This window comes from Lycium barbarum, chromosome 4 (genome assembly GCF_019175385.1).
Source record: "Lycium barbarum isolate Lr01 chromosome 4, ASM1917538v2, whole genome shotgun sequence".
Classification (NCBI taxonomy): domain Eukaryota; kingdom Viridiplantae; phylum Streptophyta; class Magnoliopsida; order Solanales; family Solanaceae; genus Lycium; species Lycium barbarum.
Genome location: NC_083340.1, coordinates 140,295,097 through 140,322,142, shown reverse-complemented (window position 1 = coordinate 140,322,142; position 27,046 = coordinate 140,295,097). Strand labels below are relative to the sequence as shown.

Genomic DNA, 27,046 nt, shown 5'->3' with positions numbered 1-27,046 from the left:
TGCATAGTTTCTTTATCAGTGAAAGAAGCAAAGAAAAGTAATCTTATAATGAACTTGCCTTCTTACATCCAATTTTGCAACATTGGTAACTATTAAACCAAAAAACATGTAATCGCCTCATTTAAATAATTTTTTCAACCAAAGTAATCTTTTAATTTATTTTAATTCTTGAGCAGCAATCATATGCATACATTATGTTATGATTTTTTGGAGAGAGATGCAAACAACAAGGTAGAAAATATTAATGAAAATTGTTTCATATAAATTTTAAAAATCATAAACTTTTATATAGATCATAATTAAAGTAGTAGGCTCCTTCTACAACTAAAGTATTAGACTCTTACTAAAATTTAAAAACTGAATATTCTATTAAATCAACTATTAGACTCCTATAACTAGACAACTAATTATTCTAAAAAGCTATAGCAGTACCAGATGCAAAATCCAACACTTCTCTTTGCTTCTGTTGCTTCAGTCTAAAAAAGTAGGTCCTCTTCACTTTCTTCTTCTACTAGTGGTGCTTGTGAACTGTTTTGAGTTTCTTTGAGCCTGCACACTTTTGTAACATGACCTATTTGTTTGCAATTTTCACATATTGCATCAGATCTCCACAACAACAACAACAACCCAGTGAAATCCCACAACGTGGGGTCTGGGGAGGGTAGAGTGTACGCAGACCTTACTCCTACCAAGGTAGGATGGCTGTTTCCGAGAGACCCTCGACTCTTGATCTCCACGAACGAAAAAAATTCTAAGTGTGTTTTCTTTTTGCAGTATTTGCAGGGAGGACGGCTTTTTCTTTTTGGTGTTTTGCATAAAAAAGTACCTTCAACAACTTTATCCTATCTGAAAGGTCTTCTTTGCTCTTGTGCTTAAAGAACACTTATTAATGTTGCAAGAGAGATCCTTAGACTCTTCTAGAGCAGAAATTTTGGACTCAAATCTCTCTGGAATAGTCACAAGAATTTTTTCAACTATTCTATTATCTTTAAAATCCTCGCTAGGTAATTTGATTCTGTTGACAATCAAAGAGATCCTATCTGAATAGTTACTGATGGTCTCACCGTCTTCCATTCTAAGAGATTGAAAATCCCTTTTCAAATTCAAGATTTGATTTTTTCTTCCTCGTTCACTTCCTTGATACTCCTTTTCGAGTTTTTGCCAAGCTTTTTTTGATGTCTTACATGCAATGATTTTAGAGAATATAGAATCTGCAACTGAATTTTGAATTACAATTTTGGCTTTGCATTTTTTGATTTTCTCTTCTGAATGAGTTTTGATTTCGGCAGGAGTAGAATTTTCAGGGTGTTCTTGTATGGATTTTTCTTCTATTACAACTTCCCAAAGATCATATGCTTCAAGATAGGATTTCATTTTCTCTGCCCAAATTTGATAATTTTCACCAGTGAAGATTTGTGGAGCAATCAAAGAGAGATCATTACTTGCCATGGTTGAAAAGCAGTATGGATTGAAAATTAGTATTAGTTAAAAATAGCCCTGAGCGTTAAAATAAACACGGGTTAAAATTGGTTAAAAATAGCTCTGAGCGTTAAAAATAAGCACATGTTAAAATGGATTGAAAATAGGTATGCGTTAAAAGTGGCTGAAAGTATTCTTTTTCACAGACCCATAATATCAATGAAGGCTCTGATATCACTGTTATGATTTTTTGGAGAGAGATGCAAACAACAAGGTAGGAAATATTAATGAAAACTGTCTCATATAAATTTTTTAATCATAAGCCTTTATATAGGCACATAATTAAAGTAGTAGACTCCTCCTACAGCTTAAGTGTTAGACACTTACTAAAATTTAAAAACTGAATATTATATTCTACTAAATCAACTATCAGACTCCTCCTATAACTAAACAACTAATTATTCTAGGAAACTATAACAGATGCAAAATCCAACACATTCGGGCAATTTGCACGATTGCCCCAATCTTGGGGTGGTCTTTAATTTTTTCCCTTTGGCCTTTAAGTAATTAAAAAGTGGTCGAGAATACCCCCGACATTCTAGGTTCAAACCTCAGTAGATTAAAAAAAAAATCACAAGGAAAGGTTTAACAGAAATATGACTATTCAGATAAAGTTACCTAAAAATTATGCCTTTTCCGACATTGTTTTGTAGGATAACTTAATTTCTACATAGTTTCTATGTAAACTATGCCTTCCAATATAGTTCTGTAGAAATAAAGTTATTCTACATAATTATGCCGCACAAGGCATAGTTTTATTTAACTACATAGGAACTATGCTAGACATAGTTTCTATGTAGTTACATGAAACTATGCCTTTTCTGGCATAATTCTGTAGGATAACTTAATTTCTACAGAACCATGCTCCCAAGGCATAGTGTATATGAAACTTTGCCTTGCAATTTTGTTTTTTATTTTGACTCTGGTTGGGATCAAACCTAGAATCTCTTGTTTCATAGAACATCGAATAAGGATACTTTGGCCATCAAATCTTCATTAAATGAGAAGCAGGAACAAAAATTAAAGACCAGTGATTTGAGGGACAAATATAAAAGACCAGTCCAAGGACAATCCGCGCAAAAAAATTGATCATTACGAGCTTCAAACTTTTGCCGGCTGGATTGGGCTTTACTAAGACAATAAGGCAGATCTGCTTGGTGTGTAATGGGCCAGGCCTGCGTCACATATCCTTTTCGGACAGAAACCTATTCTCTCCGTCATATACAATTTTTAATTGTTTTACTATTTCTGAAGAAGATTTTTGAATCTTGTATTTTAATACCAGTCGTGTTCATAACATACAAAAAATACCAAAAAGGAGAATAAGACACGTAAATTGAATTGAAGGAGTATTAAATTGGGGCGGAAGGGAACTAAGAAGAGGGGAAGATGTCAATGAGAATTGAACTCAGAGTCATTTTGTAAAAGACTCCTACCGGTATCATTAGATTATGAGTTTTGGTGGTTCTAAATATTATATTCACTTTTATAAAGAGATAATGTTTCTCTTTAATTTTTACTATCTACAATAAAATAGTATCATATGAGCCATTGTGATGTAAAAAGATGTTCCAAATAAGATCCCAATGTCAAACTGCAACGTGGTTCTATATATAAGTGATATATATTTACCTATAACACTTGTATCGTTTCAATAAATTAGAAACTAACAATGACAAAGTCAAGGTCTCCCCTAACATCTTTTTAGTTAGATCTTTAAGAAAAGGAAAGAAGACATTTTTGTTTCAACTTTAGCGGTTAAATTAGTAGTATTAGTTTTCATGATTTTTTTGTATATAAAAATGTTTAATCAGTAGGTATGTAGCTAGTGTGAGAGGAGCATGCAATATTCAATTTCATTAATTAATTGTCCTTATGGCCAAGAAATGTTTAACTTCTAAAAAAAGTAATAACGACCTGAAAATCAAGGTGCATAAGAAAATGCTCCTACCAATTACTCTTAACAAAACCAACCTAATTTGAATATAAACAAATAAAGACCAATATTGTTCGTAGAAAAGGTTGGACAATACTTTGCTAATTGATAATCTCCCCCCAACCCCAACACTCCACCCACCCGACACCCCCCCCCCATGGCAACCCCTTCCCCCGACCCTCACTCCGCACCCCCAACTACCCCACTCCCCATCCCCTCTACCTTCACCTCATTACGTTTACCTAAATTATATATAAATATTTGAGATAGTATTTTTTTCTTTTGTTACCCAAACAATTAAAAGTAAGTAAAAAGACCCCTTCATACCAAACACGCTCGGAGTCTACCCACTTTGTTAAGACGAAGCAGCTAGATCAGAAGAATAAATTAATGCTTCTAAAAAAAAATCACAAAGAAAAAGAAAAAAAAAAAAGAAGAAGAAGAAGAAGAAGTTAGAACGAGAACATATAGGTCCAACATTATTATCCTAAAAGTGACCTAAAGATGGGCGAGAATTAATTAATAAGTTAGTTGATATATATCAGTCATAAGAATATTTTAAATTATCATCTAGCATTCTAAAAGAACAAATCTATTTAGTTTACGCATAACACATAAACAAACACTTAAATTTGGTCTTAGCTGGCAAGTATGCACTCCAACTTTGGATGTGCACAAGTAGGCACCTCAACTTGTATAAATTTGAACACATAAACACAAATGCTGACGTGACACATAAATTTTGGAGGGCCACATCAACGCCACATCAGCATTTGTGTTTACATGTTTAACTTTATACAAGTTGAGGTGCCTACTTATGCACACCCAAAGTTGGAAGACATACTTGTCAGCTGAGACCAAGGTTAAGAGCTTGTTTATGTATTATGCGTTTAATTTATATATGCATATATATATATATATATATATATCTTATAAGCAAAAATTTCTCTGAAAAGCCCTTTTCACATAACCATAAATTTGAATTTATAAATAGTTTTCTGTTTTGTCATCATTGTGATACTACTTACTGACGCCTCTAAATATGTAATTAGCAGCAACATAACTACTTGCAACTTACTGATGCGTCTAGATATATATAATTAGCAACAACATAACTACTTGCATGCAAATCATGAAAAAGACATCAGATCTAACGATAATTGGGCTAATTCACCATCCACAACAATATTATAAAAAATAAAAAAAGAAAAGAAAAGTTAGCATTAGGTTATATATATGCTGCCTATTACCACTATACTTTTCCAAAGGAAAATTAAATACCGAGGGTTTTGTCCTTTTGCAAAAGACTTTTATTTTTAAGCGTAAAAAAATCTGAAAATAACAAGAAATCTTTACATATCATTTTCTTCTATTCAAATAATAAAATGGTCATATATTCACCCATTTCCTTCCTATACGGGTCTATATTCGACTCAAATAATTTATTTATATGCAAAAAATAAATTAAAATATATAGGAAAAAGGTCTAAACTTGCCGGTCTATTTATTTTAAGTAGTCTTTCGAGACTACCTTTTAAATTCGCTTATTTTATGCAAGTGAGTACAGTCTTGACTTAATTAATTTGTCGGGAAGTTTGAGATTTTAATGAAGAGTAGTTTATCCTCGACAGAGTCAATTAGAAATCAGAAGCAAATTTCAAGAAAACACATTAGAATAAATAATTAGAACGTGGATATGGAACACACGTTTTTTTTTTTCCTCGGAAGGAACACAATAATGTTGTTGAAAATAATCTATATTGAATTTGTAACAACAATTGATTAATGACAAGTTAGCTACTTCATACACATTTCAATTGGAATTCTCTGTATTTTTCTTAGTTTATGACGAATGAATTTCTAAAAGTTTTTAATAGTCTCATTCGAAATAAAAAACTATAAATTTTCAAGTATTTACAAGTCAAATGATTTAAAAGATTAGTAGGAGTGTCTAGTATCTTTAATCAAAAATTTTATTTTGAAAATATTGAATAATATCAAGTTCATTACATTAATGTTTGTATGTCAAAGATTTTTTTTTTTTTTTTTAAAACGAACTAGTAAAAAGCAAAAACAATAACTAATTATTTATACGCTTTAAAAGTTTGGAGCTTCATCCAAAAATTGACTATTTATCCGTGCTTTATGTTTTCTATAAGTATTACTTCATGCAAAACAAATAACTAAGTTTTGAAACTTGCTATGACATTTAGGATTTAACCTAGATATTGTATTTTGTTTTTTATGATATTAACTAGTTACAAATTATTTACGTTTTTTTAGGTTACTATATTAGGCTAATTTACCATAGTCAATTACATCATGTTGCAAATTGTTTCAACCTGATGATATAAATCAAATTTTACAGTCTATGCACGAAATTTAAAACTCCAAATTTAGCTTATACACACTGATAGTATTAACAAAGATTACACTTTAAAAGGTAATTGTATGTAGCTATCTATAATAAAATGGACAATACGCAAAAAATTCCCTATAGCATGAAGTCATCTTGGGCTTTAAAACTCGACAATGTTCAATCTTTCATTATCAACTAATCGATTTATTCTACATCCCTCTAAAAATATTCACCCGTGTGAACATTGAAGCAGTAATGAAAAAAATCCTCAATACTCCTCCACATAATATTGATAGTTTAAAATATAAATAGATAGTAACTGGCACAACTAATTCCATAATATATAAACCCCTAGCACTTTCCAAAATCCATCTATATATAAACCCCTAGTTTACAAAAGACTCATACATCTTCTCTTATATTTTCCTCTCTTCTCTTCAAACACATAACACCACCGATCTATCACCGGAAAATGCCTCTCTCGGTGGCGAAATCCTCTATTTCTCTATTACTCCTACTGTTTGTCGTCATCACCACCACTACCTCTGCCCACAACATCACTCAAATACTCACTAAACACCACGAATTCTCAACCTTTAACCGCTACTTAACCCTTACTCACTTAGCTTCTGAGATCAACCGAAGGCAGACTATTACTGTTTGCGCGGTGGATAATGCTGCTATGGATGACCTTCTTGATAAACACATGTCCATTTATACTCTCAAGAATGTGTTGTCTCTCCATGTTTTTGCAGATTACTTTGGTTCCAAGCAACTTCATAGGATTACTAAGGGAACAGCCCTCACTGCCACCCTTTTCCAAGCCACAGGTGAGTCTAGAAGTAATAATTATTTTTTCAATAACAGTCTTGTGTTATTGAAAAATAGTCATTGTTGTGGAGTCTCAAATTCATTGGCGCAACCTGTGACAATGAATGTTTTTTAATTATTAGAGTTGAAAAATGGCTAATTAATGTGCACTTCTACTAAACGTCCGTCCAAAAGGTCAAGTAAGGGGTTATAATTCAACTCGCTGAATATGACCCAACCTTCAATCTTTTTTTATTTTGCCTTTTCAAATTAAATGTGATTTTTTTTTCTCATTAATTATTTGCTAATATTCTAAAAAATCTACATTATCCTCTATCTCTACAATTTTGGGTTGCATTTTGACTTTGTTTACATTGTTTGAATCGTTTTCACTCAACAGTTTGATGGATCATTTCGGGTTCAATCCGTCATGTCAAGTCAACAACCATATAAATAACTCAGCCTATTAAACTTGAGTTGTTTGAACGAATTACTAAAGAAGTGGGTTGCTTTTGTTCCCTAAAGTTTAATTGAACCTACTACGTTTAGCTTAAAGCTACAAATATTAGTGTACTACTTTATAACTCACGTGTTCAATTAATTAAGGCCAAATTTTGAATCCATTAACTTAAAATTCCGCATCTGTTTGTGCAGGTGAGGCTCCTGGAACCTCGGGGTACGTCAACATTACCAACATGAAAGGTAAAAAAGTTGGGTTCGCTACAGAAGACAACGACGGTCATTTCTCTGCCAGTTTCGTCAAATCCATTCAAGAAATCCCTTACAACATCTCTGTCATACAACTCAGCAACATCCTCACATCTTCCGCTGCTGAAGCTCCGGTTGCTCCTCCAGCAGAGATTGATTTAATCGATTTAATGTCCACAAAAGGCTGCAAGGAATTCGCGAAACTTTTACAAAATACAAAAATTACAAAAACTTTTACTGATCTTATGGAAAATGGTCTAACAGTTTTTTGCCCGATTGATAAAGTCGTTAACAGTTTTTTACCTAAGTATAAGAATTTAACAAAAAATGGACAAACTTCTTTACTTTTATACCATGGTATTCCAGATTACCATTCTTTAGGTATGTTAAGGTCCAAAAATGGAAATATAAATACCATGGCAACAACAAAGGGAAAAAATAATAAGTATGATTTTTCTGTACAAACTGATGGAGATAATGTAAAATTGGAGACTAATATTGTGACAGCAAAAATTACTGGAACTTTATTAGATGAGGAGCCATTAGCAGTTTACAAAATTGATAAAGTACTTTTGCAACCAAGTGAATTATTTAATGCACAATCTATTAATTCTGAGGATACTGCACCGGAGCCTAGCTCCGGCGATGACATGGACTACGGTACAGGTGACGTGGATGCCACGGTGGCGAATAGTAATGGCGCTATGATTATGAGTGTCAATGGTGGTTGGTTGATAACATTTGTTTTGATTATTGTTGGTTTGGTATTTGTTTGAATTAATTAATTTGTGTTTTTGGCATGCACATTATTTGATTGTATATTGTATGAGAAAACAACCGCTAGATTTGCATTTGATGTACTTTTTTTTTCCTGTTTTCTTCTCTTTTATTTTTCGGTTTCTTTCACTACGTAATAAGTGTAAGCACTTGAGTTTATTCATGAATATTTCTACGGATAGAGTCATGGTTGAGTTTTTATTTTGTTATAATACATTTTTCTCTTTGTAAATTTTCACTTCTATGATAATCTTAGTTTTATATTTCCTTAGTTTATAATATACAAGAGATTAATTACACGCAAACGGAAGTATATAGTTGAAGAAAGTGAACAATTATATGAGTATATCAAATATGTTGCACAAAAAAAAGTAGTTTTCTTTTTCCCATAGAAAAAGAATTTAATTTTAAAACAAAAAGGTGTATTCCGTTACCGGGAATCGAACCCGGGTCTCCTGGGTGAAAGCCAGATATCCTAACCGCTGGACGATAACGGACTACTGTTGTAAGACTGATGCAATCATATAATACATTTCATATATAATATAGATAAAGGCCGGCGGGATTTTTTTTTAAGGGAGGGGTTTCAATCAAATCTGTTCTTTCAAAAATTATACGGTGCAATATGGTGAAAGCAAAGTTTTTTTGTGTATAAACTTTTGAATTTTGTGTAAAATACGTCGTCTCCTTCAATTATATACATCAATATCAATAAGGTTCTACACATATTTAAGTGTTTAACTTATGTATATAATAAGTGTTTGAGATTTCTATCAAAATGTTGAGTTGAAAGTGTTCTAATTGGAACACTTGATCATATATTCAAGTGTTCAATCAAAATATATCGTAGTTTGAGTATCTAAATAAGAAATTTACTATGAAGTTTAAAAGGTTGTCGATATATTCTACTGAGAAAAGAAAGTTGAGTTAATGGTCAAAAACTCACCTGAACTTTCATTTCTCCCTGAATTTCACATCTCAAGTATCAGGTGTTACCTTTTTCTATCTGAATTATCATCATATGTGTATTAAAACACACCTCGAACTTGATTAACCCAACTATCAGTTGTTTTCTTTTTATAACTGAACTATCACTTCTACTCACTAGGTGTGGTTTAATACACAGATGATGATAGTTGAAGTAGGAGTATGATCTGGACACTATCCTCCCCAGACTCCACTTTGTGAAATTTCACTGGGTATGTTGTTGGTGGTGGTGATAGTTTAGATAGGAAAAGAAAACAACCGATAGTTATAATGTGAAACTCGTGAAAAAATAATAATTCAAATGTATTTTTGACCATTATCTCAAAAAAATTCATAAATGAGAGTGAAAATTGATGACTGGTGAGGCGAGAATCAATGTGGCCATGTTTCGGTTTTCCCTTTTTATGTTTGATTCCATTTCCATATTTCAGTTGTAGAGTCCAAGAAAGAGAAAAAAAAAATGGGAGAGAATTTAATTTCTCTCTCTATTTTTTCTCTCCCTTTTCTTGAGAACGGTCTCCCTTGTTTTCTTTTTTTTCTCTTATGAAAAAAGAAAAATTGACTAAAAAAATGCAAAATCAAATCAACGAGTTGGCTTCTTCAATGAGCGTCTATTACGTAGATAAGTTAATCACATAAAATAAGCTGGCTCTTTCAATTATACACATCAACATCAATGAGGTTTTACGGCTTATTAAGATTAATGTATATAATTCAAGAAGGTAACATATTTTAAGTATTTAACTTATTTACGTAATAAGCGCTACAAAAGTTATTTTTCAAATTTTGAGTCCAAAGTATCTAATAAGAACAATTATCATACATTTAAGTGTTCAATCAAATTATATCCTAGTTTGAGTGTCTAAGAATTAGAGGAAGTGGCAGAGCTGATTGAGGAGGGAAGATGGAAAGATGATCTATTGCAGCAGAATTTCCATTTAGACATAGTGGATCATATTAAAACAGAGATTCAAATTGAGCAACTTCATGGATATTGGGACAGGCCCTGGTGAATGGCTACAAGCACCGGAAAGTTCACTGTTAATAGTGCATTCTCAGATTTAAAGAGGCAGAACAAAATGAGTATAAACACATGTGGGTCAACGGAATTCCTTTCAAAATTTCATTTTTTCTGTGGAGATTATGTAAATTCAAACTTCCTACTAATGATCAATTGAAGAAGTTTACATAATTCAGCACCTTTCTGCATCGGGGAATATTGCAAAGGAAGTCTTGTCAGTATTTATGAATGCATCAAGTTTGCAAATGAATTTCAATCAGATTCAACAGGTTATCAAAACATGGTGGAATGCTGATTGTGAGGAAAAACTTAAACCAATTTTGCAATCAGAACCTTCTATGGTCACCTGGGAATTGTGGAAAAGAAGGAATAATATTAGACATGGTGGTAAAGTTAGCTTTAATAGAGAGATGCATGAAGTGAATAACAATCTGTATTGTCTAGAAAAACTGACATATCCCTGGCTTAAGAATATTCCTTTCTTGTGGCCAGAGATGATAAGTTTTCTAGAAGGATACAAGTCTGTTATTGTCACTAGAATTGTGTATTCGAACTTTCCTCCCGAATTGTGTTATAAGTGTAACACACATGGGGCTTCAAGAGGGAATCCTGGTCCCAGTTCCTATGGATTTTGTGTGAGGGACTGTTACACCTCAGATTTTCGCACGTTAAAGTCGCATCATGAGTTAGTCGACGCAAGTTCAAAAAGAAATTATGTTGAAGTTAAAAGGGATTGAGCTTATTAATACAAATGATTACAAGAGTCTATAAATAATATTAGTAAGTGGCGGAAGATTTGGAGGGTGAATGAATCAAAGAAGCATGAGTTTCGTCAAAAGTCGGCAAGTTGGGAATATGATAACTTGTACTTTTGGGTGAGATTAGGAGTTATTTACATGCTAACAAAATAATAATATGAAGTATTTGAATCGTATAATGGTCGTTTGTTAAGTTTGGAAGTCAAACGAGTTGTAATACGAAAGTCGACAAAGGGCGTCGCAAGTTAAGTTTGTAAATTTCACTGAACTTTGGGTCAGATGTCTCGGAGTTTTTCTCTCAATATACTTGGAGTTACGGGGTGATCCACCTACCAAATCGAAGGTCTATGAGTCTAATTTCCATCAGATTTTACCGTTCGTCAATACGACATCGGAGTAGAGAGATATTCGCATTTCCGTCCAGAGACGTAAACTGCCACGGGAACAGTGAGCAAGGTCAGTGGCTGCTCACTTTATTTTTTCTTCATTTTTTCACCATCCACGACTTGGAAAACCCTCAAACTCTCTCCAATGAATCCTCCATCAATCTCAATCCAAACCAAGAGTAAATCTATCAACTTTAACATGAAGAACAATATGGCGATTATGGAATCATGATTTCTTCACTATTTTGTTTCTCAGATGAAAACTTCATCTTGAAGTAATTTATTGCTTGAAGGGTTCTACATCAGTTGAGGTATGTTTTAACCTTCTTTGCATCGCCTTGAACTTTACAAACGTTTAGACCAGAGGCGGAGCCAGGATTTGAGGTTTGGGGGTTCGGAATTTTAAGACAGGACAATGACCTCAAGTTAATGTATAACAACCGCCAAACTAATGAACAAGTGCCGGTAATTAATATATTGAAATAAATATATTAAACATTCGAATGTTTTGTTTTAGAGCAGACGTTACTTTTTTGATTTTTTTCAATTACTAATTTTATGTTTTGTTTTTTAAAAATAAAAACCTACGCATAGGAAAAAGAAAAAATAAAGCTTATGAGTTAAGCCTAGGGAAAAACTAATACAGGAGTGAGCTATATTATTTTATTGTTTAAAAAAGAGAGCATATATATAGCAAAATAGGAACTAGCGTAAAAAATGAAACATGTGGGTCTCGAACCCACATCTCGGGGAAACAAAGGGCCTTACAAGCCACGCCTCAAACCACTGAATCTTCAGCTTGAATTTGTATGTGGGTTCGGATGCAAATAAATATATAAACTTACTAGATTTTCTAGTACAAATATAGGGTCTACGCAAAAGTTACTGGGTTCGGCCGAACCTCCCAGTTACACTGTAGCTCCGCCCCTGGTTTAGACCTAGAAATTTGGAGGAAATCCCATGTATATGAACCATATGAACTAGTATGGATGAAATTGATTAGTTGAGCTGATTTATGTGGTTTAAATGTATTTTCTTGGAGCTGTGAAGGTATGGATGGATTGATAACGAAGAGTAGGAGTAAATGAGAAGAAATATGGTAGTCTTGAATGAAGAAATTGAACTACAAATGACCCTACGAACTTACGTTCGCAAGTTGTTCGACGAAATGTCTCATTGAGTATTTCCGTAAGCTATGAACTTGGAATTGATCCCATATTGGTTGTATGATGTAGGAAATCATTCGTAAGACGTTCGAGGACTCGGGAAAATGTATATAACTCCATCGACGAGGTATGCAGGGCTTTCTATTCTCTTTGTGGCATGACTAGATTTCAAATGACCTTTCATTGAAAAGTTATTCCGCTAACTTGGATCGATCGCGTTCCATGATAATTGATCTGACACATACTCATCTATGACTTGTACCAAATTATGGTACACATCTCCTTTTGGCTATCGATTAAAAGACTTTCCGTTCAACTTGTGTCGATTATGTCCCAAAATGGTTAAGCTTACCCTTTTCTCATGAATAACTTGTAATGAAGTATCTTTCACATTTCATATCCCTCTTGTTTATCGAATGAAGAATGATATTAGTTATGGTACTCTTCACATCAAATTTGAATTGATTGTACTTCCTTTAATTGAGTTAATCCTTATCTTCTCGTCTATTGCTCCAAGGTGACGAACCTTTCGTTGGCACACTCTTTCCGATAAAAGTTGTGTCGATCATATTTTATAAGAGTTTGGCTAACTTTGGCTTCGTGAATAATTCATAACAAGATGTTTCCTTGTACTTTTACTTCTTTGGCCTAATGATCAAATAATGATAAACGTAGCGACAATAATGATAGTCGAAGGATAACGACGATAGGTCACTCCGACTCTTTCCATGATATTTCTTCTGAGGCCAGTCTTTCATTGCACTTATATATATGTATTTATTTTCATTACCGATCCGCGCTATAGTCGGCCGGGTAGGCACTTATATGTGCACCTAGACATGTTTCTTTCTTTACCGAGCCGTGTTGTAGGCGGTCGGGTAGGCACATAGCTGTGCACCTAGATGTATTTCTTTCTTTATCGAGCCGTGTTGTAGGCGGCCGGGTAGGCATGTAGCTATGCATTGCCACAGATCAGTTGGGCAGAGATGATGAGTTCATCCCACAGAGGGATTTATTATTGTTATATGATATGATATATGCCTCCACAGTGAGGAATGATTTTACGGGCATGCATTTACATTTATGTCATGATTGTGGTCGCCCTCAGTGGGCTCGTTCAGAGTTTCAGGTTGTCTCTACATCTTTTCCCAAGTTATCTGTATCTCTTAGGCTTATGTTATGTTTATGCTTACTGCCTTACATACTCAGTACATCTTTCGTACTGACGCATTTTGTGCGCTGTGATCATGCCCACAGGTACGGTAGACGGATTGTTGTACATTTCTCAATAGGATACCAAAGTTTAGCAGGGATGTTCGCACTCCACTCTCCGGAGTTGCTGGTTAGAGTCATTAAATAGGATATATATATATATATATATATATATATATATATATAGAGAGAGAGAGAGAGAGAGAGAGTATGGCTATGGGTACGTCGGGGTCACTGTCCCGACCAGTTGATGCATATTAGTGCTCTTAGAGGCTTACAGACTATCAGTCAGTGTACAGGTATTGTGTTTGGCCTTGCCGGCCTTCTGACTAGTTGTCTTTTTTGGTTGTGGCCTTGTTGGCCCTTGTAATGCATATATGTGTTGTTGGGATTTTTCTGCTTGCAGGTTGTTATGATATACTTCTTACTGTTGTTATTCAGCGGCTTCGTCGGCCTATGATTCACGTTACAGAGTTTAGATATCACAGTTGGTTCGCTCGGTCCTTCGGGTGCCGGCCACACCCCCACACCCCTAAGATTGGGGTGTGACAGGGACATGAGGAGAGATCTGGTTTATGCTCAATGCAAAGAGATTGAGGAAACCACAAATGTAGTTGCTGAGGCTAAAGGAATAATAGAAAGTCTGATGTTCTGTGTAACTAATAATTTCCTTCCAGTTGCAATTGAGACTGACTCTATGTTACTTAAAAAAGTGGTGGAAGGAAGTTGGGAGACCCCTTGGTGTATTGCCATATTGGTGGACAGAATAAAAGCACTGAAGGACATCCACAATGTGACAATGCAACATGTGCTTAGGGAAGGAAACTCTGTGGCTGATTATTTAACTAACCTAGCTTTTGTTTTTGCAGGTACATCAAGATTTAATAGTTTTTTTGAGTTGCCTAGTGCAGGAAGAAGAATTATTAACTTGGACAAGCAACAACTACCAATTCTCAGAATCAGGACAACAAGGAACAATAATTTTCAAGAGAGTACTTAGAAATTATGTTACTTTACTATTAACAAGACCTTAGTGGTGGTATCAGCTTTTGCTCATTCCGTTGAGGTTTTAGAGATAGTACATCCACAGATTTCTAAGTACAAGCAAAGACACAACAATAAAAATCGAAGCAAATCATCTAACCACCAGCAACAACAAATGTCAAAAGAGCAACATACAACTCCATACAGAGAAGTCTTCTCAACCCAGAAGGAGAAAACCTGAATCTTCTAGCATTCGGGGGACTTTGGGGAAATCAAGCAAAATAAGGATCTTACAGAGACTGAATCGAATAGCTTGAACTCTTATGCTTCAGATTTGGTTCATTCCTCAATCGCTTCAAAATCAACCGCTCTTGAGTTTGTTACTCCGTGGTTTTGATTTTCACTGCACCAGGTGAGAGTTAGTAGGTGCGATAAAGTAAAATCATACCAAAGAAGCTGAATTTTTACCTTTGAAGATGGACCTAATCGGGAACGAGACAAGTAAAGCTCCGACGTAGCCTTGAAATCTAGCTCAGATACTCTTGCTCCTTCTCTGACGAAGCTCTGGCAGCATAGGACAGTTCAAGAAGAGGAGAAAATTTAGGGCTTAAGTTGGTCAATGTCTGTGTTTAGAATTAGGAAAGTATTTGTTAGGCTTTCTTATTTTCTTTTTGTTGTTGCTTTTCTTTTGTACTGTATATTATTTATTTATATTATATTTATAGTAATAAAATAAACCACTAAGGACGATTTAGTGGTAATTAAATTTTTAAAAAAGGAGATATTTTACTACACAATAAATCTCTCATTTTAGATACTTAAACTACAATATATTTTGATTGAACACTACGATATATATGATAAAGTGTTCATATTAGACGCTTTCAACTCAATTTTTTTTACACGTGTTCTCCGATGTTTATTATTGATGATGGGCGGGGTGAGAATCAATGGGCCACGTGGAAGCCAGGTGTTACGTCTGTATCTCTCCTCATTGTTCCTTTTTCTATTTGATTTCATTCTCATATTTCAGTTGGTAGAGTTCAAGAAAGAGAAAGAGAGAGAGAGAGAGAGATTTCTCTCTCTTTTCTTTTCTCTCTTTTCTTGAGAAACGGCTCTCCCTGTTTTTCTTTTTCCCTTCTGAAAAAGAAAAATTGATAAAAAAAAAATAACATATACAATCAAATCAATCATATCATAGCATTCACAACAAACTTAAAAAGATTTCGAAAAGAGTTTCTTTATTTCCAAACTCCAAATCCATGGCGGTATGATTCTTAATTCTCTCTCACTATGTGTATGTGTGTGTGTATACGGGTGGGCATACCGGTATTGAAAACTTCGGTTCGGTAATTTGGATTTTTAATTTTTAAAAATACTATACCATTATATAGCATGACAAATTAATTCGGTATGATGCGTTACAGAAAATGACATGGTATTGAAAATTGCCGTTTGGTAATTTTGATTTTTGATTTTCTAAAAATTCTATACCATTACCCTACCAATTTAATTTAGTCTGATTGGTATTTTGCGGTACAGTAAATCGATAACCATATTTTGTTCGACGTTGACTTACCTATACTCCTTGTGCATAAATTTTGTGTGTGTTTGTATTCCTTATGAGGTTAAAGAAATATTTGTGTTTTTGAGTTTCATTGTGAGCATGTCGTTTTGTACTTTCACAATGAATTGTTGATTTTTTTCCTAAGATTCCGGTAAAGATTCTACATGCATTTACGAAGGTAGAAAGATGGAAAAGAAATGACTTCTGGTTCGTACGTTAGACGAAGATATGAGAAATAGAATTATAATATGATTGTTGTAATGGCGGAATACTTAGGATTGCTATGTGATCAAGATGCCTATGATAATTGCAGTGATTAATTGATGATTATGATAAACGAGTTGAGAATGAGTCGATGTGAGCTATTATATTCATCTTAAAAGTAGTTGTGCTGTCAATTTTGAGTCCCTCTAGTTTTTCTAACCAAAATCTTTCCCTCTTCTTACCTCATGCAAATCTAACTTTTCTTACAGTAAGTCTTGATGGCCTAGATAATAATGGTTTGCAAAATAATCACGCAGTACCATACTATTTTTAGTATCAAATCATCAGTGTCTGTATCACTTTGTAATGAGAGACAACTGGGCATATAGCATTATTGTGACTTGTTATTTTTCTTTGTCAGTATTAGGAGTATTATACTTCTACATATGTAAATAAGTTACCTTGGAGACCATAATTTGCTATGAACACATGATTGGAAGCTGGACAGTTAAGCAGGAAATGCACTTTTCCTGGACTTGTATGAGTTCACTGAGTAAAAAGAAAACGAAATATGTAAAAATAATTGTGAGCAGGAAAACTTTTCAAAAATGCTTAGATGTTGTTCAGTTTCTATTTTCCTGTACAAAACACTCCATATATTTCATAATATTTGGAAAACGTTTCAATTGTAAAATTGGCAATTTCCTTTGGCGTTAGCTTCCAAATTTACAGTTGTGGTTTTGATGTAGTCATTTTCTTCTCACTAATTCATTGCACCAGAGTTTTTGTTGGTAATATTGGCTAACAAACGAAAACCGATACATAATACTACAACCTTATACGTGCACACAGAGTTAATTTTTCGTGAAATCATCATTGTAATTCAAATGTACATCTATTTTATTGTGAATAAACAAGACTGCTTATCAAAAGTATTATTACAATGTAGCATCTCACACCCCCTGCTAAATCAATAATCAGGAATCCCCCCCCCCCCCCCCCCCCAAATCAAATGAAGGGATTATGCTTCTTTTCTCTATCTGGCTCATTCAATTTATTTGACTTTGATGGTTTAATCGAGAATTAAAGTACCTATCAGAAGCATTTTCATCCTTTCTTTTTCTATTTTGACATAGACTTGCAAGATCTTATAGTTGCATGTTAATCACTATAGGAAGCAGGTCGTCCACTTCCAAAGTTTGGTGAGTGGGATGTCAATGACCCAGCTTCAGCTGAGGGGTTCACGGTCATCTTTAACAGAGCTAGAAACGAGAAAAGGTCTGGTGGCAAGGCAGAATCGCCACCAAAGAGTAACTACAAGCATACAGCAACTCTTGGGAAGCCTCAATCCGTAAGTTCTGGCTGACTCTATGGACTATGGCTACCAGTTTATGTCATCCATGCCCAACTTGTGATGGTTCGAGGAAATCATTTCATGAATGTTGTATCTACACTAACGTGATATTTAAAGGCATTGTGTTCTCAAGGGAAATATCACGTTAGTTTCCCTTTAAATTATGTTGGTATCTCACATTTAATGTCATTTTAAAGTAAGATAAATTTGTCAAGGGTATGTCTTATAATCCTTATCTGATGATGTTAGAGCATCTCAGTTTGGTCTAGGGAGTAGGTTGTTATCTTATCTTGGACAACCCTTCACTGCATGGCTAACCTTGTTGTCGTTGAGTTAGGCCCAAGATCCATTTGCTCAATATGGTATCAGATCAAACTCGTCCTTATTCTCAGTTTACCCAATGTTGGGCCCCATATTACATTGTTCACACTCCAAATTTCTATCCTAGGGCATGCATGGGGCTTTAGAATGTCCCACATTGGTTGAAGGAGTGCATTGTTGTCTCCATATATGTTTTTCGACAATTTTCACCCCATGAGCTAACTTTCTGGTGCAGTTGGGAGCAAGGTCTGTTTCCTCTAAAGATGTGTTGGATATAGTTGATACAATGTGACGTTTTATTATATGTGTTTCTAGGAGCATTACACTTAGGGATTTGTACTTTTTGCATTTTGCCAGCTGTTGTATACCGTTTGGTGTAATCTGAACATACACTGCTATGCATATACCATCTCTATCTAATGCAATACTATAAACCAGCATACATGGACATAGAGCAAGTTCACAATATATAAAGCACTCAAGGAGTCTCTTATAAGGGGGCAAAGGAACTCCTTTTCACTTGTGGGTGAAACCAATAAACTCCATGTAGAAGCATATTCTCCTTTAAATTGTGCATGAAGTTCACTTGTCATTCTAAAAGTTCTCCAGGAATTAATTGTGTTCGTCTATCCGTTAATGAGATAGGAGCTCTCTTTCCATGGTTATATGCTTCTAGTCATCTGAGAGACTATTGCCGAGAGTGAACAAGATCGGTTATACATTAGGATCTTTGCTTGTACTCAATGACATAGCCACATAGAGTGAATGGTGGCCAGCTGAACACCCTTCATCTGAAAATCATACTGCGTATATAATTCAAAAATTACTTTTTATACAATATTTGTTTAACCTTGAGCACCCTTAGCGAAATTTCTGTCTTCGCCACTGCTTAAAGTTATACACAACCTTGCCATGTGTTTATCAAGAGTATGCTTGCATTAGATTCATTAATTCCAGACAATAACCTTGTGGACATGTTGCTTTTTCAGAAGAAATGGCTCTGCTGTATGCGGTCCAGTGCTGCCGATTGATGAAATCTGTTTGCTCTTTGCTCTTAGACACTGCAATGGAAAGTATAACTTTTTAGAAACCATATGTTATAGAAGTGTTCCAGAAGACTGGAGCTGTAGTCAAAGCTGTGATGGGTCCTGGTGGAATAAAACTGCTTCACTTCTAAAATAATTGAAATTACAGCTTTTTGCTACCATAACATATTGCGTTATATGTGCTTAATACTTTCTAATGATCTCGAGTTTATTATTGCTACTATTAGTCGCTATCTTCCCATTTTCTAGCCAAGGCTAGGGAGGGTAGTTATTGTTGTCTGTCATTTTTACTTGTTACGTGTTGATGTTTCTTGATTGACATTTTCTTTCAATGGACGCGGATATCTGAAGCAATAGAGACGTCCAAGATGTATGCATTCTCAATGAAATCAATGTAGGATTCAAAATTGAAAAACTGTATGCTTTGAGTCGAGAGTGAGTTTTGAAACGTATATCTATTTGTATTTTGTAGTTTTTTTTCAAACATATATATAGGATTCGATCTTGACACATTGAGTTCCTTCAAACCTGTGAGGAATCACTGTGAGGACACTGTTGGATCCGTCTCTGACTGAAAAATACAATACCTAATGCTGCTACTTGAAACCTAATCTGCAACTCATTAATCAAGTTATGGGTTGTAGCGATGTTATGAGCCTGAACTTTTCACAATTATGTTAATTACCAATAATGATTTTCATTGAAATTGATTATTCGTGTTAATCTCCCAATGTAAATAATCAAATTAGGCACAACCGTGAAGTGGAAAGTGAAATTTTGAACATAAACTTTACTAAAATCCAGGTTTCTTTAGCAAATAAAATCAAATACAACCTATTGAAGTCAGTGGTGTTATGCTGCAAGAATAAAACCTATCATAGAACAACAAAATTGAAAGAAATTGTAAAAGCTAAATACGTTCAACTAGGGATGTTCATGGTTAAGTTTGGGTGGATTTTCCTCTAAAAGAAAATCAAACCAATTAAATCGGTTTTTCAAATGTTGGAACTGAAAACCAAGAACTCTACAGGGAACAACAAAATCTCCCTGTTTCACCACACAAGCTGATGAAGAATCCAAGTTGCATGCTGCTTATCGGCTGGAAAAGAGATTATTTGGTATTTATACACGGTAACTGATGTTAACTACGTGTCACTTGATTCCTTTTCTGCTGAAAAGAGAAGGTGCGTTGGCAGCTCTTGTAAAGAGAGTGAAGTTCAACCCGCGTCTGAAGGCTAGCTCCGTTAATGCATGCAGTCTAAACTCTAACTGTATGAAGCTTCTTTTCGAAAAGGCGTTGCAGGAGGAAGACCTGAAGGAAGCTGACACCAACAAGGGTTATTGATTCAAGAAGTGCCTTGGTGATTGCTCTTTGGCTCATACCTTCATTCACTGCATTTCCAAGCAAGGAGATAGTTAATCCCAAGATGAGTTACGTTTGACACTAATAATATCATCTTCTTTTCTTTCTTTTTCCTTTTGGATATAGGTGATCATATCCCTTTCCTTGTGCTATTTAGTACTTTCATATGAAGGCTATACACGACATTCCCTAAAGAGGACAGATGCTTCTTAGCTGTGAAGAAAATGGACTCTGCTCGAAAAGTTAGATCATGAGATTATGATTGTCCAAGACCATATAAGGGGATAGCTATCCCCCCTCCCCCCGGCACGCCCAGGACACCCTCAACCATAACACCATATCCATTCCTCCCACACCTCCAGCATTGGATATTTGAAGCGCGAATAACATAATTGCGACTATTTCGCGCGTTTCGGGGGCACTTGAGTAAGCCGCCGGACCCTGACAATGTCTTGACCCCACCCAATTTTTGGGCTAATTCTCCCTTTGTACTACCAAAGATATTCTTACCGAGTCCAAGTTTGAACAAGGTAATGAGTCTAAGGGAAGGATGATGCTTAAGTAATTAGGAGTACATAAGTCAATTTGTACTCTCTAACACCAACTTTGAATCCAACACTTGCTTTAGTCTCTGTTTGTGGCTGCGGGCACAATATTGGATAACCTAAAAATAGGGATAGAGATGGAGCTAGAATCTAAAGTTTATGGGTTCGGAGTTCTAGTCTTTTAAAGTTAATGGGTTCTAAATTAATAATTTGTACATATTTAATGGATTTTTAATACAAATACGGGGTTTGGACCAAAGCTATTGGGTTCTGTCGAAACCCGTTACTGAAGCGTTAGCTCCTTGCTTAAATAGAGATGACTTGGTTTTGTTTCTGTGAAAAGAAAATAGACCTTGGGCATAACTCAAATCCGACTACTTCATGAAGTGGGGATTTTCCATAAAGAGACAACAGGCCATACCCTTCAACTAATGTGGGACTCTAACATTAGCCAACAACTATAGACAAGGCCAGAGGTTAAGGAGGGAAAAAATGGAAGTGAAGCAGTGATAAATCATAAGAAAATCATACATAATGCCTGGCGGTCAGTCTGCGCTTCGAGCCAATGCTGTTCAAACTGTATGTTGTAAAGTGCTGCTTCTAACTTTGATATCTGTTCCAGCAATGGATCAAAGTGCTCTGTAGGCATTTAGTCGAAAATATTCCCGTTAGTACAATAACAGAATCAAAGAAAAGAAAAAGGAAAACCAAAACAGAAAAAAGAATAGTTATTACCATCCTTTGCATGTTGGTCATAGTATGTGTAATGTACAACTTGCACATCAAAATCTAGGGTTTCATGATAAGGAGACTTATTGGTGAAGCAAAACTGGAAAAGGCCTTTCCTGTTAGCGATAAACTCGTATTTTTCACTAGTCTTGTCGCGGAAACCATGAATCTGCTCACCAGATGGCCCAGTTATCTGAAAATTATAACAGAATTGGAACATTCATTAACAGTGGTAAAATGACTAAAAAGGAACAAACAGTTCAAAGTAAGATAGAAGAAACCAGAATCTACATGCTCTCTAACAACCACCAACCAACATGAATTATCATTTATTCTTACTGATTAACAAACAAAGTTTAAGTTCTATACACTACAGTATAGAGTTTCACATAGACAACCCCTCAAACTGCACGATTTTTTCATTTAGATACTTGAACTAAGTGTTGTACATAGAAGGCTCCTGTATCTTTTAGCACTTCCTCTAGATTTGGAGATTTACGCCTTGAAAGAGGATGATCCTCTTCTTTGGCTAGTACGAATGAAATCAACAAACGATAAAATACAAATACGTTTCAGTTGTTTGAAGGACTTGCCACATAATAATAGATGCTAAAAAATGGTCTTGACAATAGATTTTCTTGTTTATGTTTCCTATATTGAGATTGTAACTTAATACTCAAAATTCAGAATATCAGATAAAAGTATATTGGTTCTCTAATCTCTATTCTGTAAAATTCTATTTATTGGCAGCCAAAGTACTTGATACATAATGTTAAGATCATCGAAACAAAATACTTGAGGTTTTAATAAACCACTTACAAAATTTACCCTCTACATGACCTAAAAGCCCTCCATTTTTGTTGTTACAAACAAGCTTCTTCAATACCATTCGTTCTTCTCCATCCACCACTTTTAACTCTATTTGATCCAACATGCTCAAAACTAGAAGTGGTGTTTGATCAGCTTGTGTGTGACTCGACTAATTCATTGGACAACCTGCTATAGTTCACGAGCAGATGTATCCGGTAAATTTAGCTATCAATGTTGTAACAATAATTCGAACTCTAGGATCCCCATATTTTTCCATGTCTCAACTACTCAGTCGTCCTTATGGGCAATCAGGCAAGAGCAAGCAAAATGGACAAATTTCTGTCTGTTTATAAGTAATATTTTAGAAAAGCTTCAAGCTTTGTTATGAATCAATTAAGAACCATCTGAACAAAAGAAATGCTAGAAAAGGAAGCCCCCAAAAAGAAGATTAAGGGTGTGTTCGGTATGAAGGAAAACGTTTGCCAGGAAAATAAGAGTTTCTTACATATTTTCTAGCGTTCGGTACATAAGAAAAAAATATTATCTTAAAAGCATTTGTATATAATCTAGACAAGTATTATGGGAGGTGGGAAGTGGGGGTAGGGGTGTGGGTGTGGGCTGGTGGGGATTGGAGCTATAGAGGTGAAGGTGATGATGAATCGTGTTGGAGGATGCGGAAGGCACAATCAATGTGGAATGCCACTTGTGAAACTTATTTTCCCTACTTCCGTCAGAAAAGTCATTTTCCTAATTTTGAAGGAACTTGTTTCTAGAGAAGATGTTTTCCTAAGAATTTGACCAATCGAACGTGAAAAAATAAGAAAACATTTTCATCGAACACACCATACACAGAAAAAGGAAAAGGGTAAGCCACTAACTAAAGTAAAAAGAGGCAAATTTAGGGCGAATTCTACAGGTTCAACTCACTGACTATAAATCCTGGATTAGCCTTTGGGTAAACACATCCCAATTTCAGAAGAAAAGTAGAATACAAAGAAGAACAAAAAGTGGAAAAAAAGTACCATAAGATCAACAGCACCATCATTAGCAGAATGCCAGGGAGTGTCAGCTTGGATGACAACAAATGATAAATGAATAGTGTCACCTTCAAGATGAACATTGTGAGACAAACATTCTTCTCTGTCTATCTCAAATCTAATCCCATAAATTCCCTTCGAAAAGATCACCAATAGAAATAGTATCATCACACACTTGACATGTTTCCCCATGACACAATATCTCATATCTTTGAAATTTCATTAATAAGCCAAACTTTGAGACTGAAAAATGGATAGAAGAAAAAACAATATTATTGAAAATAGTTATTATCTCCAACTGCCAGACCAGGTTTATAGGTTTTGACAACTGACCATTGACTATAGAATGAAACTTAACTACTTCATTTTTGGTTCATATTTCTGAGAGTCAATTTTTTTTTTAAATGTGAATTCAAATATGTAATCTTTAAATATTTTAAAATAACAATTTATACATTTAAAAGTAATACACGTGGCAATAATTGACAATTCAAAATGACAGTATATGAAAAAATCATGGTAAATGTAAAAAAAATATTTTATTCTCAAAATTCAAAAGATGCCACATAAATTGTAGGAATTATACATAAACAAACCCTTAAACTTGGCCTAAGTTGCACATCAACTTGTATAAAGTTGAACACATAAACACAATTGCTGACGTGTCACATAAATTTTGGAGGTGTTTAGATGATCATTTTGTAAGTTGGACTGTTTAACTGACAAAGTGGACACAAGTTGGGGGTGCCTAATTGTGCACGCCCAAAGTTAGAGACATACTTGCCAGATGAGGCCAAATTTGGGGGTCTGTTTATGTATTATGCCTAAATTCTACTTAATAGGCTTACTTATGAACTTGTTTTTCTCCTACTGAGATATTTACTCTTTAACAAAAAAAAAAAAAAAAAAAAGGAAAATGTCTAAATTTAGGCCTCAAAATATCTTAATTTTACCTTGTTGGGTCATTCTTACCCTTATGTTAGTGAATGATTTCGTATTTGTCCATGAATTTAACAGAGGTCTAGGTTGAATTTGATGGATTACACATGGTTTAAATACTCCTTCTGCTTTTTGATTATGATTTAAAATTCCCCTTTGTTATATTCAAGTTGGAGCTCTACTAAAATCAAGGACAAATACGAGATAAGTTGTTACTAGTGAAAGTGAAATTCCACAAATGGTAGGAAATATTTTTACTTATCATATAATACTAAAAGTGGGAAGCCCCATAGTCAAAAGTTAGATTACGATAATACCCTTGAAAAGTCAAATGACCAAATTATCCCTTATCTAAATGTAAACATTACCCTTTATCTAAAAAATAACATTAAACTCCATTAAATGCCTTGCTACTATTTATACATCTTTTGCTAATTATTCTCCGTCATTAACACATTTATTTTCAATTACTCATTATTAAGCTTTTAAAGGGCAACTGTTGTGCTTGGTTAATATATTGAATGCTATTTGGTTCTTGTAATTGTTAATAGAAAAACAAAGATCACAAAGAAGTTTTGTGATGATTTATACATAATGATATACTAATTTCCTAAGGGCTTTTCACCTCCCTCACTCAATAACTTTCGTTTCCTTTGTCTTAATGAATTATTCATGTGCAACATTGATTTAAATAATCCATTAAGATATGGGCATCAGTTTCCAAATTAAATTGATAATGAACTATTTTACTCAACCTGTAAGTTCTGCTCAATAATCATAGTATATTATTATTATTATTATTATTATTATTATTATTATTATTATTATTATTATTATTATTATTATTATTATTTTGTTTTATCTTAAAAGTGGGAAGCCTCTAAGTTAAAAGTTGAATTGCTAAAATGCCTATCAAAAGTTGATGGACTTGTATATCCTTTTTGCTATTTAGTCAAACATTACTCTCATAAATAGTTCTTTTGGATAAAAAAGTAAACTTGCATTATAATAAATAAATAAAAAGTTAAATTAGAGCAATAATGTTTTCAGCATTTTAAGTTACCTACTTTTATTATGCTCTGTAAACTTAAACTACACTAATTGTAAAAACTCATATTTATGTGCTAGGTTAGCGAAGTCTAAAAGTCACCTTCCTTATTTTTTTTTTGTTTTGTTTTTTCACCTTCTTTATTGACCATTTGATCTGTAACATTTTCTTAGGGGGGGGGGGGGGGGAGGGGGGGGGGGGGGGGGGGGGGGGAAACGATCTGTAACTTTTTGTTCCCTTTGCCAACGTAGTGCAGAACTCCATTTTCTAATGTTATATATTCTCCTTTCTCATATATGTCTCCATCCATTTTCTTTATGAGTTTATTATGCCCAATAATTTATTCATTTTTCATTTGAATTATTCAACCACGATTTTTGTTGAACTTGGGATTTTTTTTTGCAGGTTTGAGCGTTGATACTAAAGTTTCGTAGTTGATGATGCAGTAAGTGAAGACTCAGAATAATCTTTTCTATGTGATATCAGTTTTCAGTTCGTAAAATTATTGTCTCTAACATGCTATGAGGTATTTTTATGTAAGTTGATATGTTCTTAATCAAATTGCCGTTTGATTTGTAAACAAGAATCGTTTTGTAGAAATTGAGATGGTACAAATAATTGGATTCTCTAATAAACAGAAGTCTTTCACAAAAGAACAAGAATAAAGACCTCTAGCTTTCTCACTGCATCTATGGCAATTAGTGGACAATCTTGCGAGACAATGAATTCAAATCACCACCACAAAAGGGGAAAAAGAAGGATGAAGAAAAGCAAAGGTGAAGAGATACAACATGTCTTAGTAGTTGATGACCCATTGTAAGTTCGTTATTCTTTTAATATGCAATGAAAACAATTATTCAGGGAATTCATGAAATGGATACGTAACATGACTTATTAATTACTTGAATGTTGGGTTGGACACGATGTGATTGAAGTAGGTATAATTTGATTTTTTATTTTCATACATAATTGTTACTAATCTTTATGAAGTAAATACTTTTATTATATACATGTTATTCACAAATGTTTGAGCATGTATTTGTCTTTAAATTAAAGCACTACATCACTAAAGTAACATCAACTTTATAAGTTTTTGATTTGATATTACTTGTTATTACTTTTTTGTATGTTTAGATTTCTGTTTTATTGTTCAGAGAAAGTATTAAAATACATACCGTTAAATTAATTGTATTGCAATAAACGTGCAATGCACGTTCTCAATAGCTAGTATTATATTAAAAGTGAAAGCTCCTATCTTCAAAGTTGGATTATCATTTTTCCCTCACACTAAATCAAAATCTAATTAAATCATTTCTCATATTCAGTAAAAAAAAACTTGAATTAAATAATTTCTTAATTACACAAACTGTACAGGGTGAATTAGAAGTTCAAAGCCAACACTTTAATGCTTCACACTAAATTCACTATGATTAGGGCCGGTTGTACATGGGCATTCATATTCTCCTTTATTACAATCCAAAAACTTTTTGAATAATAATT

General features: G+C 34.2%; 4 protein-coding genes and 1 non-coding gene across 5 annotated transcripts; 2 read left to right on the top strand and 3 right to left on the bottom strand.

Moving 5' to 3' along the window:
* Positions 1-837: 837 nt before the first annotated feature.
* LOC132637917 (uncharacterized) lies at positions 838-1,449 on the bottom strand. The gene has a single exon (XM_060354930.1). The coding sequence runs from the start codon at positions 1,447-1,449 to the stop codon at positions 838-840; it is 612 nt and encodes a 203-aa protein (XP_060210913.1).
* Positions 1,450-6,201: 4,752 nt separating this feature from the next.
* Positions 6,202-8,326, top strand: LOC132638727 (fasciclin-like arabinogalactan protein 2). The gene is made up of 2 exons (XM_060355510.1): positions 6,202-6,604; positions 7,239-8,326. Exons 1-2 carry the CDS (start codon positions 6,247-6,249, stop codon positions 8,066-8,068), a joined length of 1,188 nt encoding a protein of 395 aa, XP_060211493.1. The 5' UTR covers positions 6,202-6,246; the 3' UTR covers positions 8,069-8,326.
* A 168-nt stretch (positions 8,327-8,494) lies between these two features.
* Positions 8,495-8,566, bottom strand: TRNAE-UUC (transfer RNA glutamic acid (anticodon UUC)). Its single transcript has one exon. It is a non-coding gene; the product is annotated as a tRNA-Glu (tRNA).
* A 7,075-nt stretch (positions 8,567-15,641) lies between these two features.
* LOC132638726 (protein NOI4-like) lies at positions 15,642-19,540 on the top strand. The gene is made up of 3 exons (XM_060355509.1): positions 15,642-15,851; positions 17,529-17,705; positions 19,019-19,540. Exons 1-3 carry the CDS (start codon positions 15,846-15,848, stop codon positions 19,058-19,060), a joined length of 225 nt encoding a protein of 74 aa, XP_060211492.1. The 5' UTR covers positions 15,642-15,845; the 3' UTR covers positions 19,061-19,540.
* A 342-nt stretch (positions 19,541-19,882) lies between these two features.
* On the bottom strand, positions 19,883-23,870 carry LOC132638725 (transmembrane emp24 domain-containing protein p24beta2). Its single transcript, XM_060355508.1, has 4 exons — positions 23,545-23,870; positions 21,719-21,905; positions 21,515-21,622; positions 19,883-20,467 (listed from the first exon to the last, which is right to left on the bottom strand). The coding sequence occupies exons 1-4, from the start codon at positions 23,764-23,766 to the stop codon at positions 20,334-20,336; spliced, it is 651 nt and encodes a 216-aa protein (XP_060211491.1). The 5' UTR covers positions 23,767-23,870; the 3' UTR covers positions 19,883-20,333.
* Between the last annotated feature and the right edge of the window lie 3,176 nt (positions 23,871-27,046).

Coding starts and splice junctions, on each gene's coding strand:
- LOC132638726 (XM_060355509.1), top strand. Junction 17,706..19,018: donor CTCTTGGGAAGCCTCAATCC/GTAAGTTCTGGC, acceptor TTGCTTTTTCAG/AAGAAATGGCTCTGCTGTAT.
- LOC132638727 (XM_060355510.1), top strand. CDS start 6,247: ATGCCTCTCTCGGTGGCGAAATCCTCTATTTCTCTATTACTCCTACTG. Junction 6,605..7,238: donor CACCCTTTTCCAAGCCACAG/GTGAGTCTAGAA, acceptor CTGTTTGTGCAG/GTGAGGCTCCTGGAACCTCG.
- LOC132638725 (XM_060355508.1), bottom strand. CDS start 23,766: ATGAGATATTGTGTCATGGGGAAACATGTCAAGTGTGTGATGATACTA. Junction 21,623..21,718: donor TGACCAACATGCAAAGGATG/GTAATAACTATT, acceptor AAATGCCTACAG/AGCACTTTGATCCATTGCTG. Junction 20,468..21,514: donor GACTGACCGCCAGGCATTAT/GTATGATTTTCT, acceptor TTGGAAATGCAG/TGAATGAAGGTATGAGCCAA.
- LOC132637917 (XM_060354930.1), bottom strand. CDS start 1,449: ATGGCAAGTAATGATCTCTCTTTGATTGCTCCACAAATCTTCACTGGT.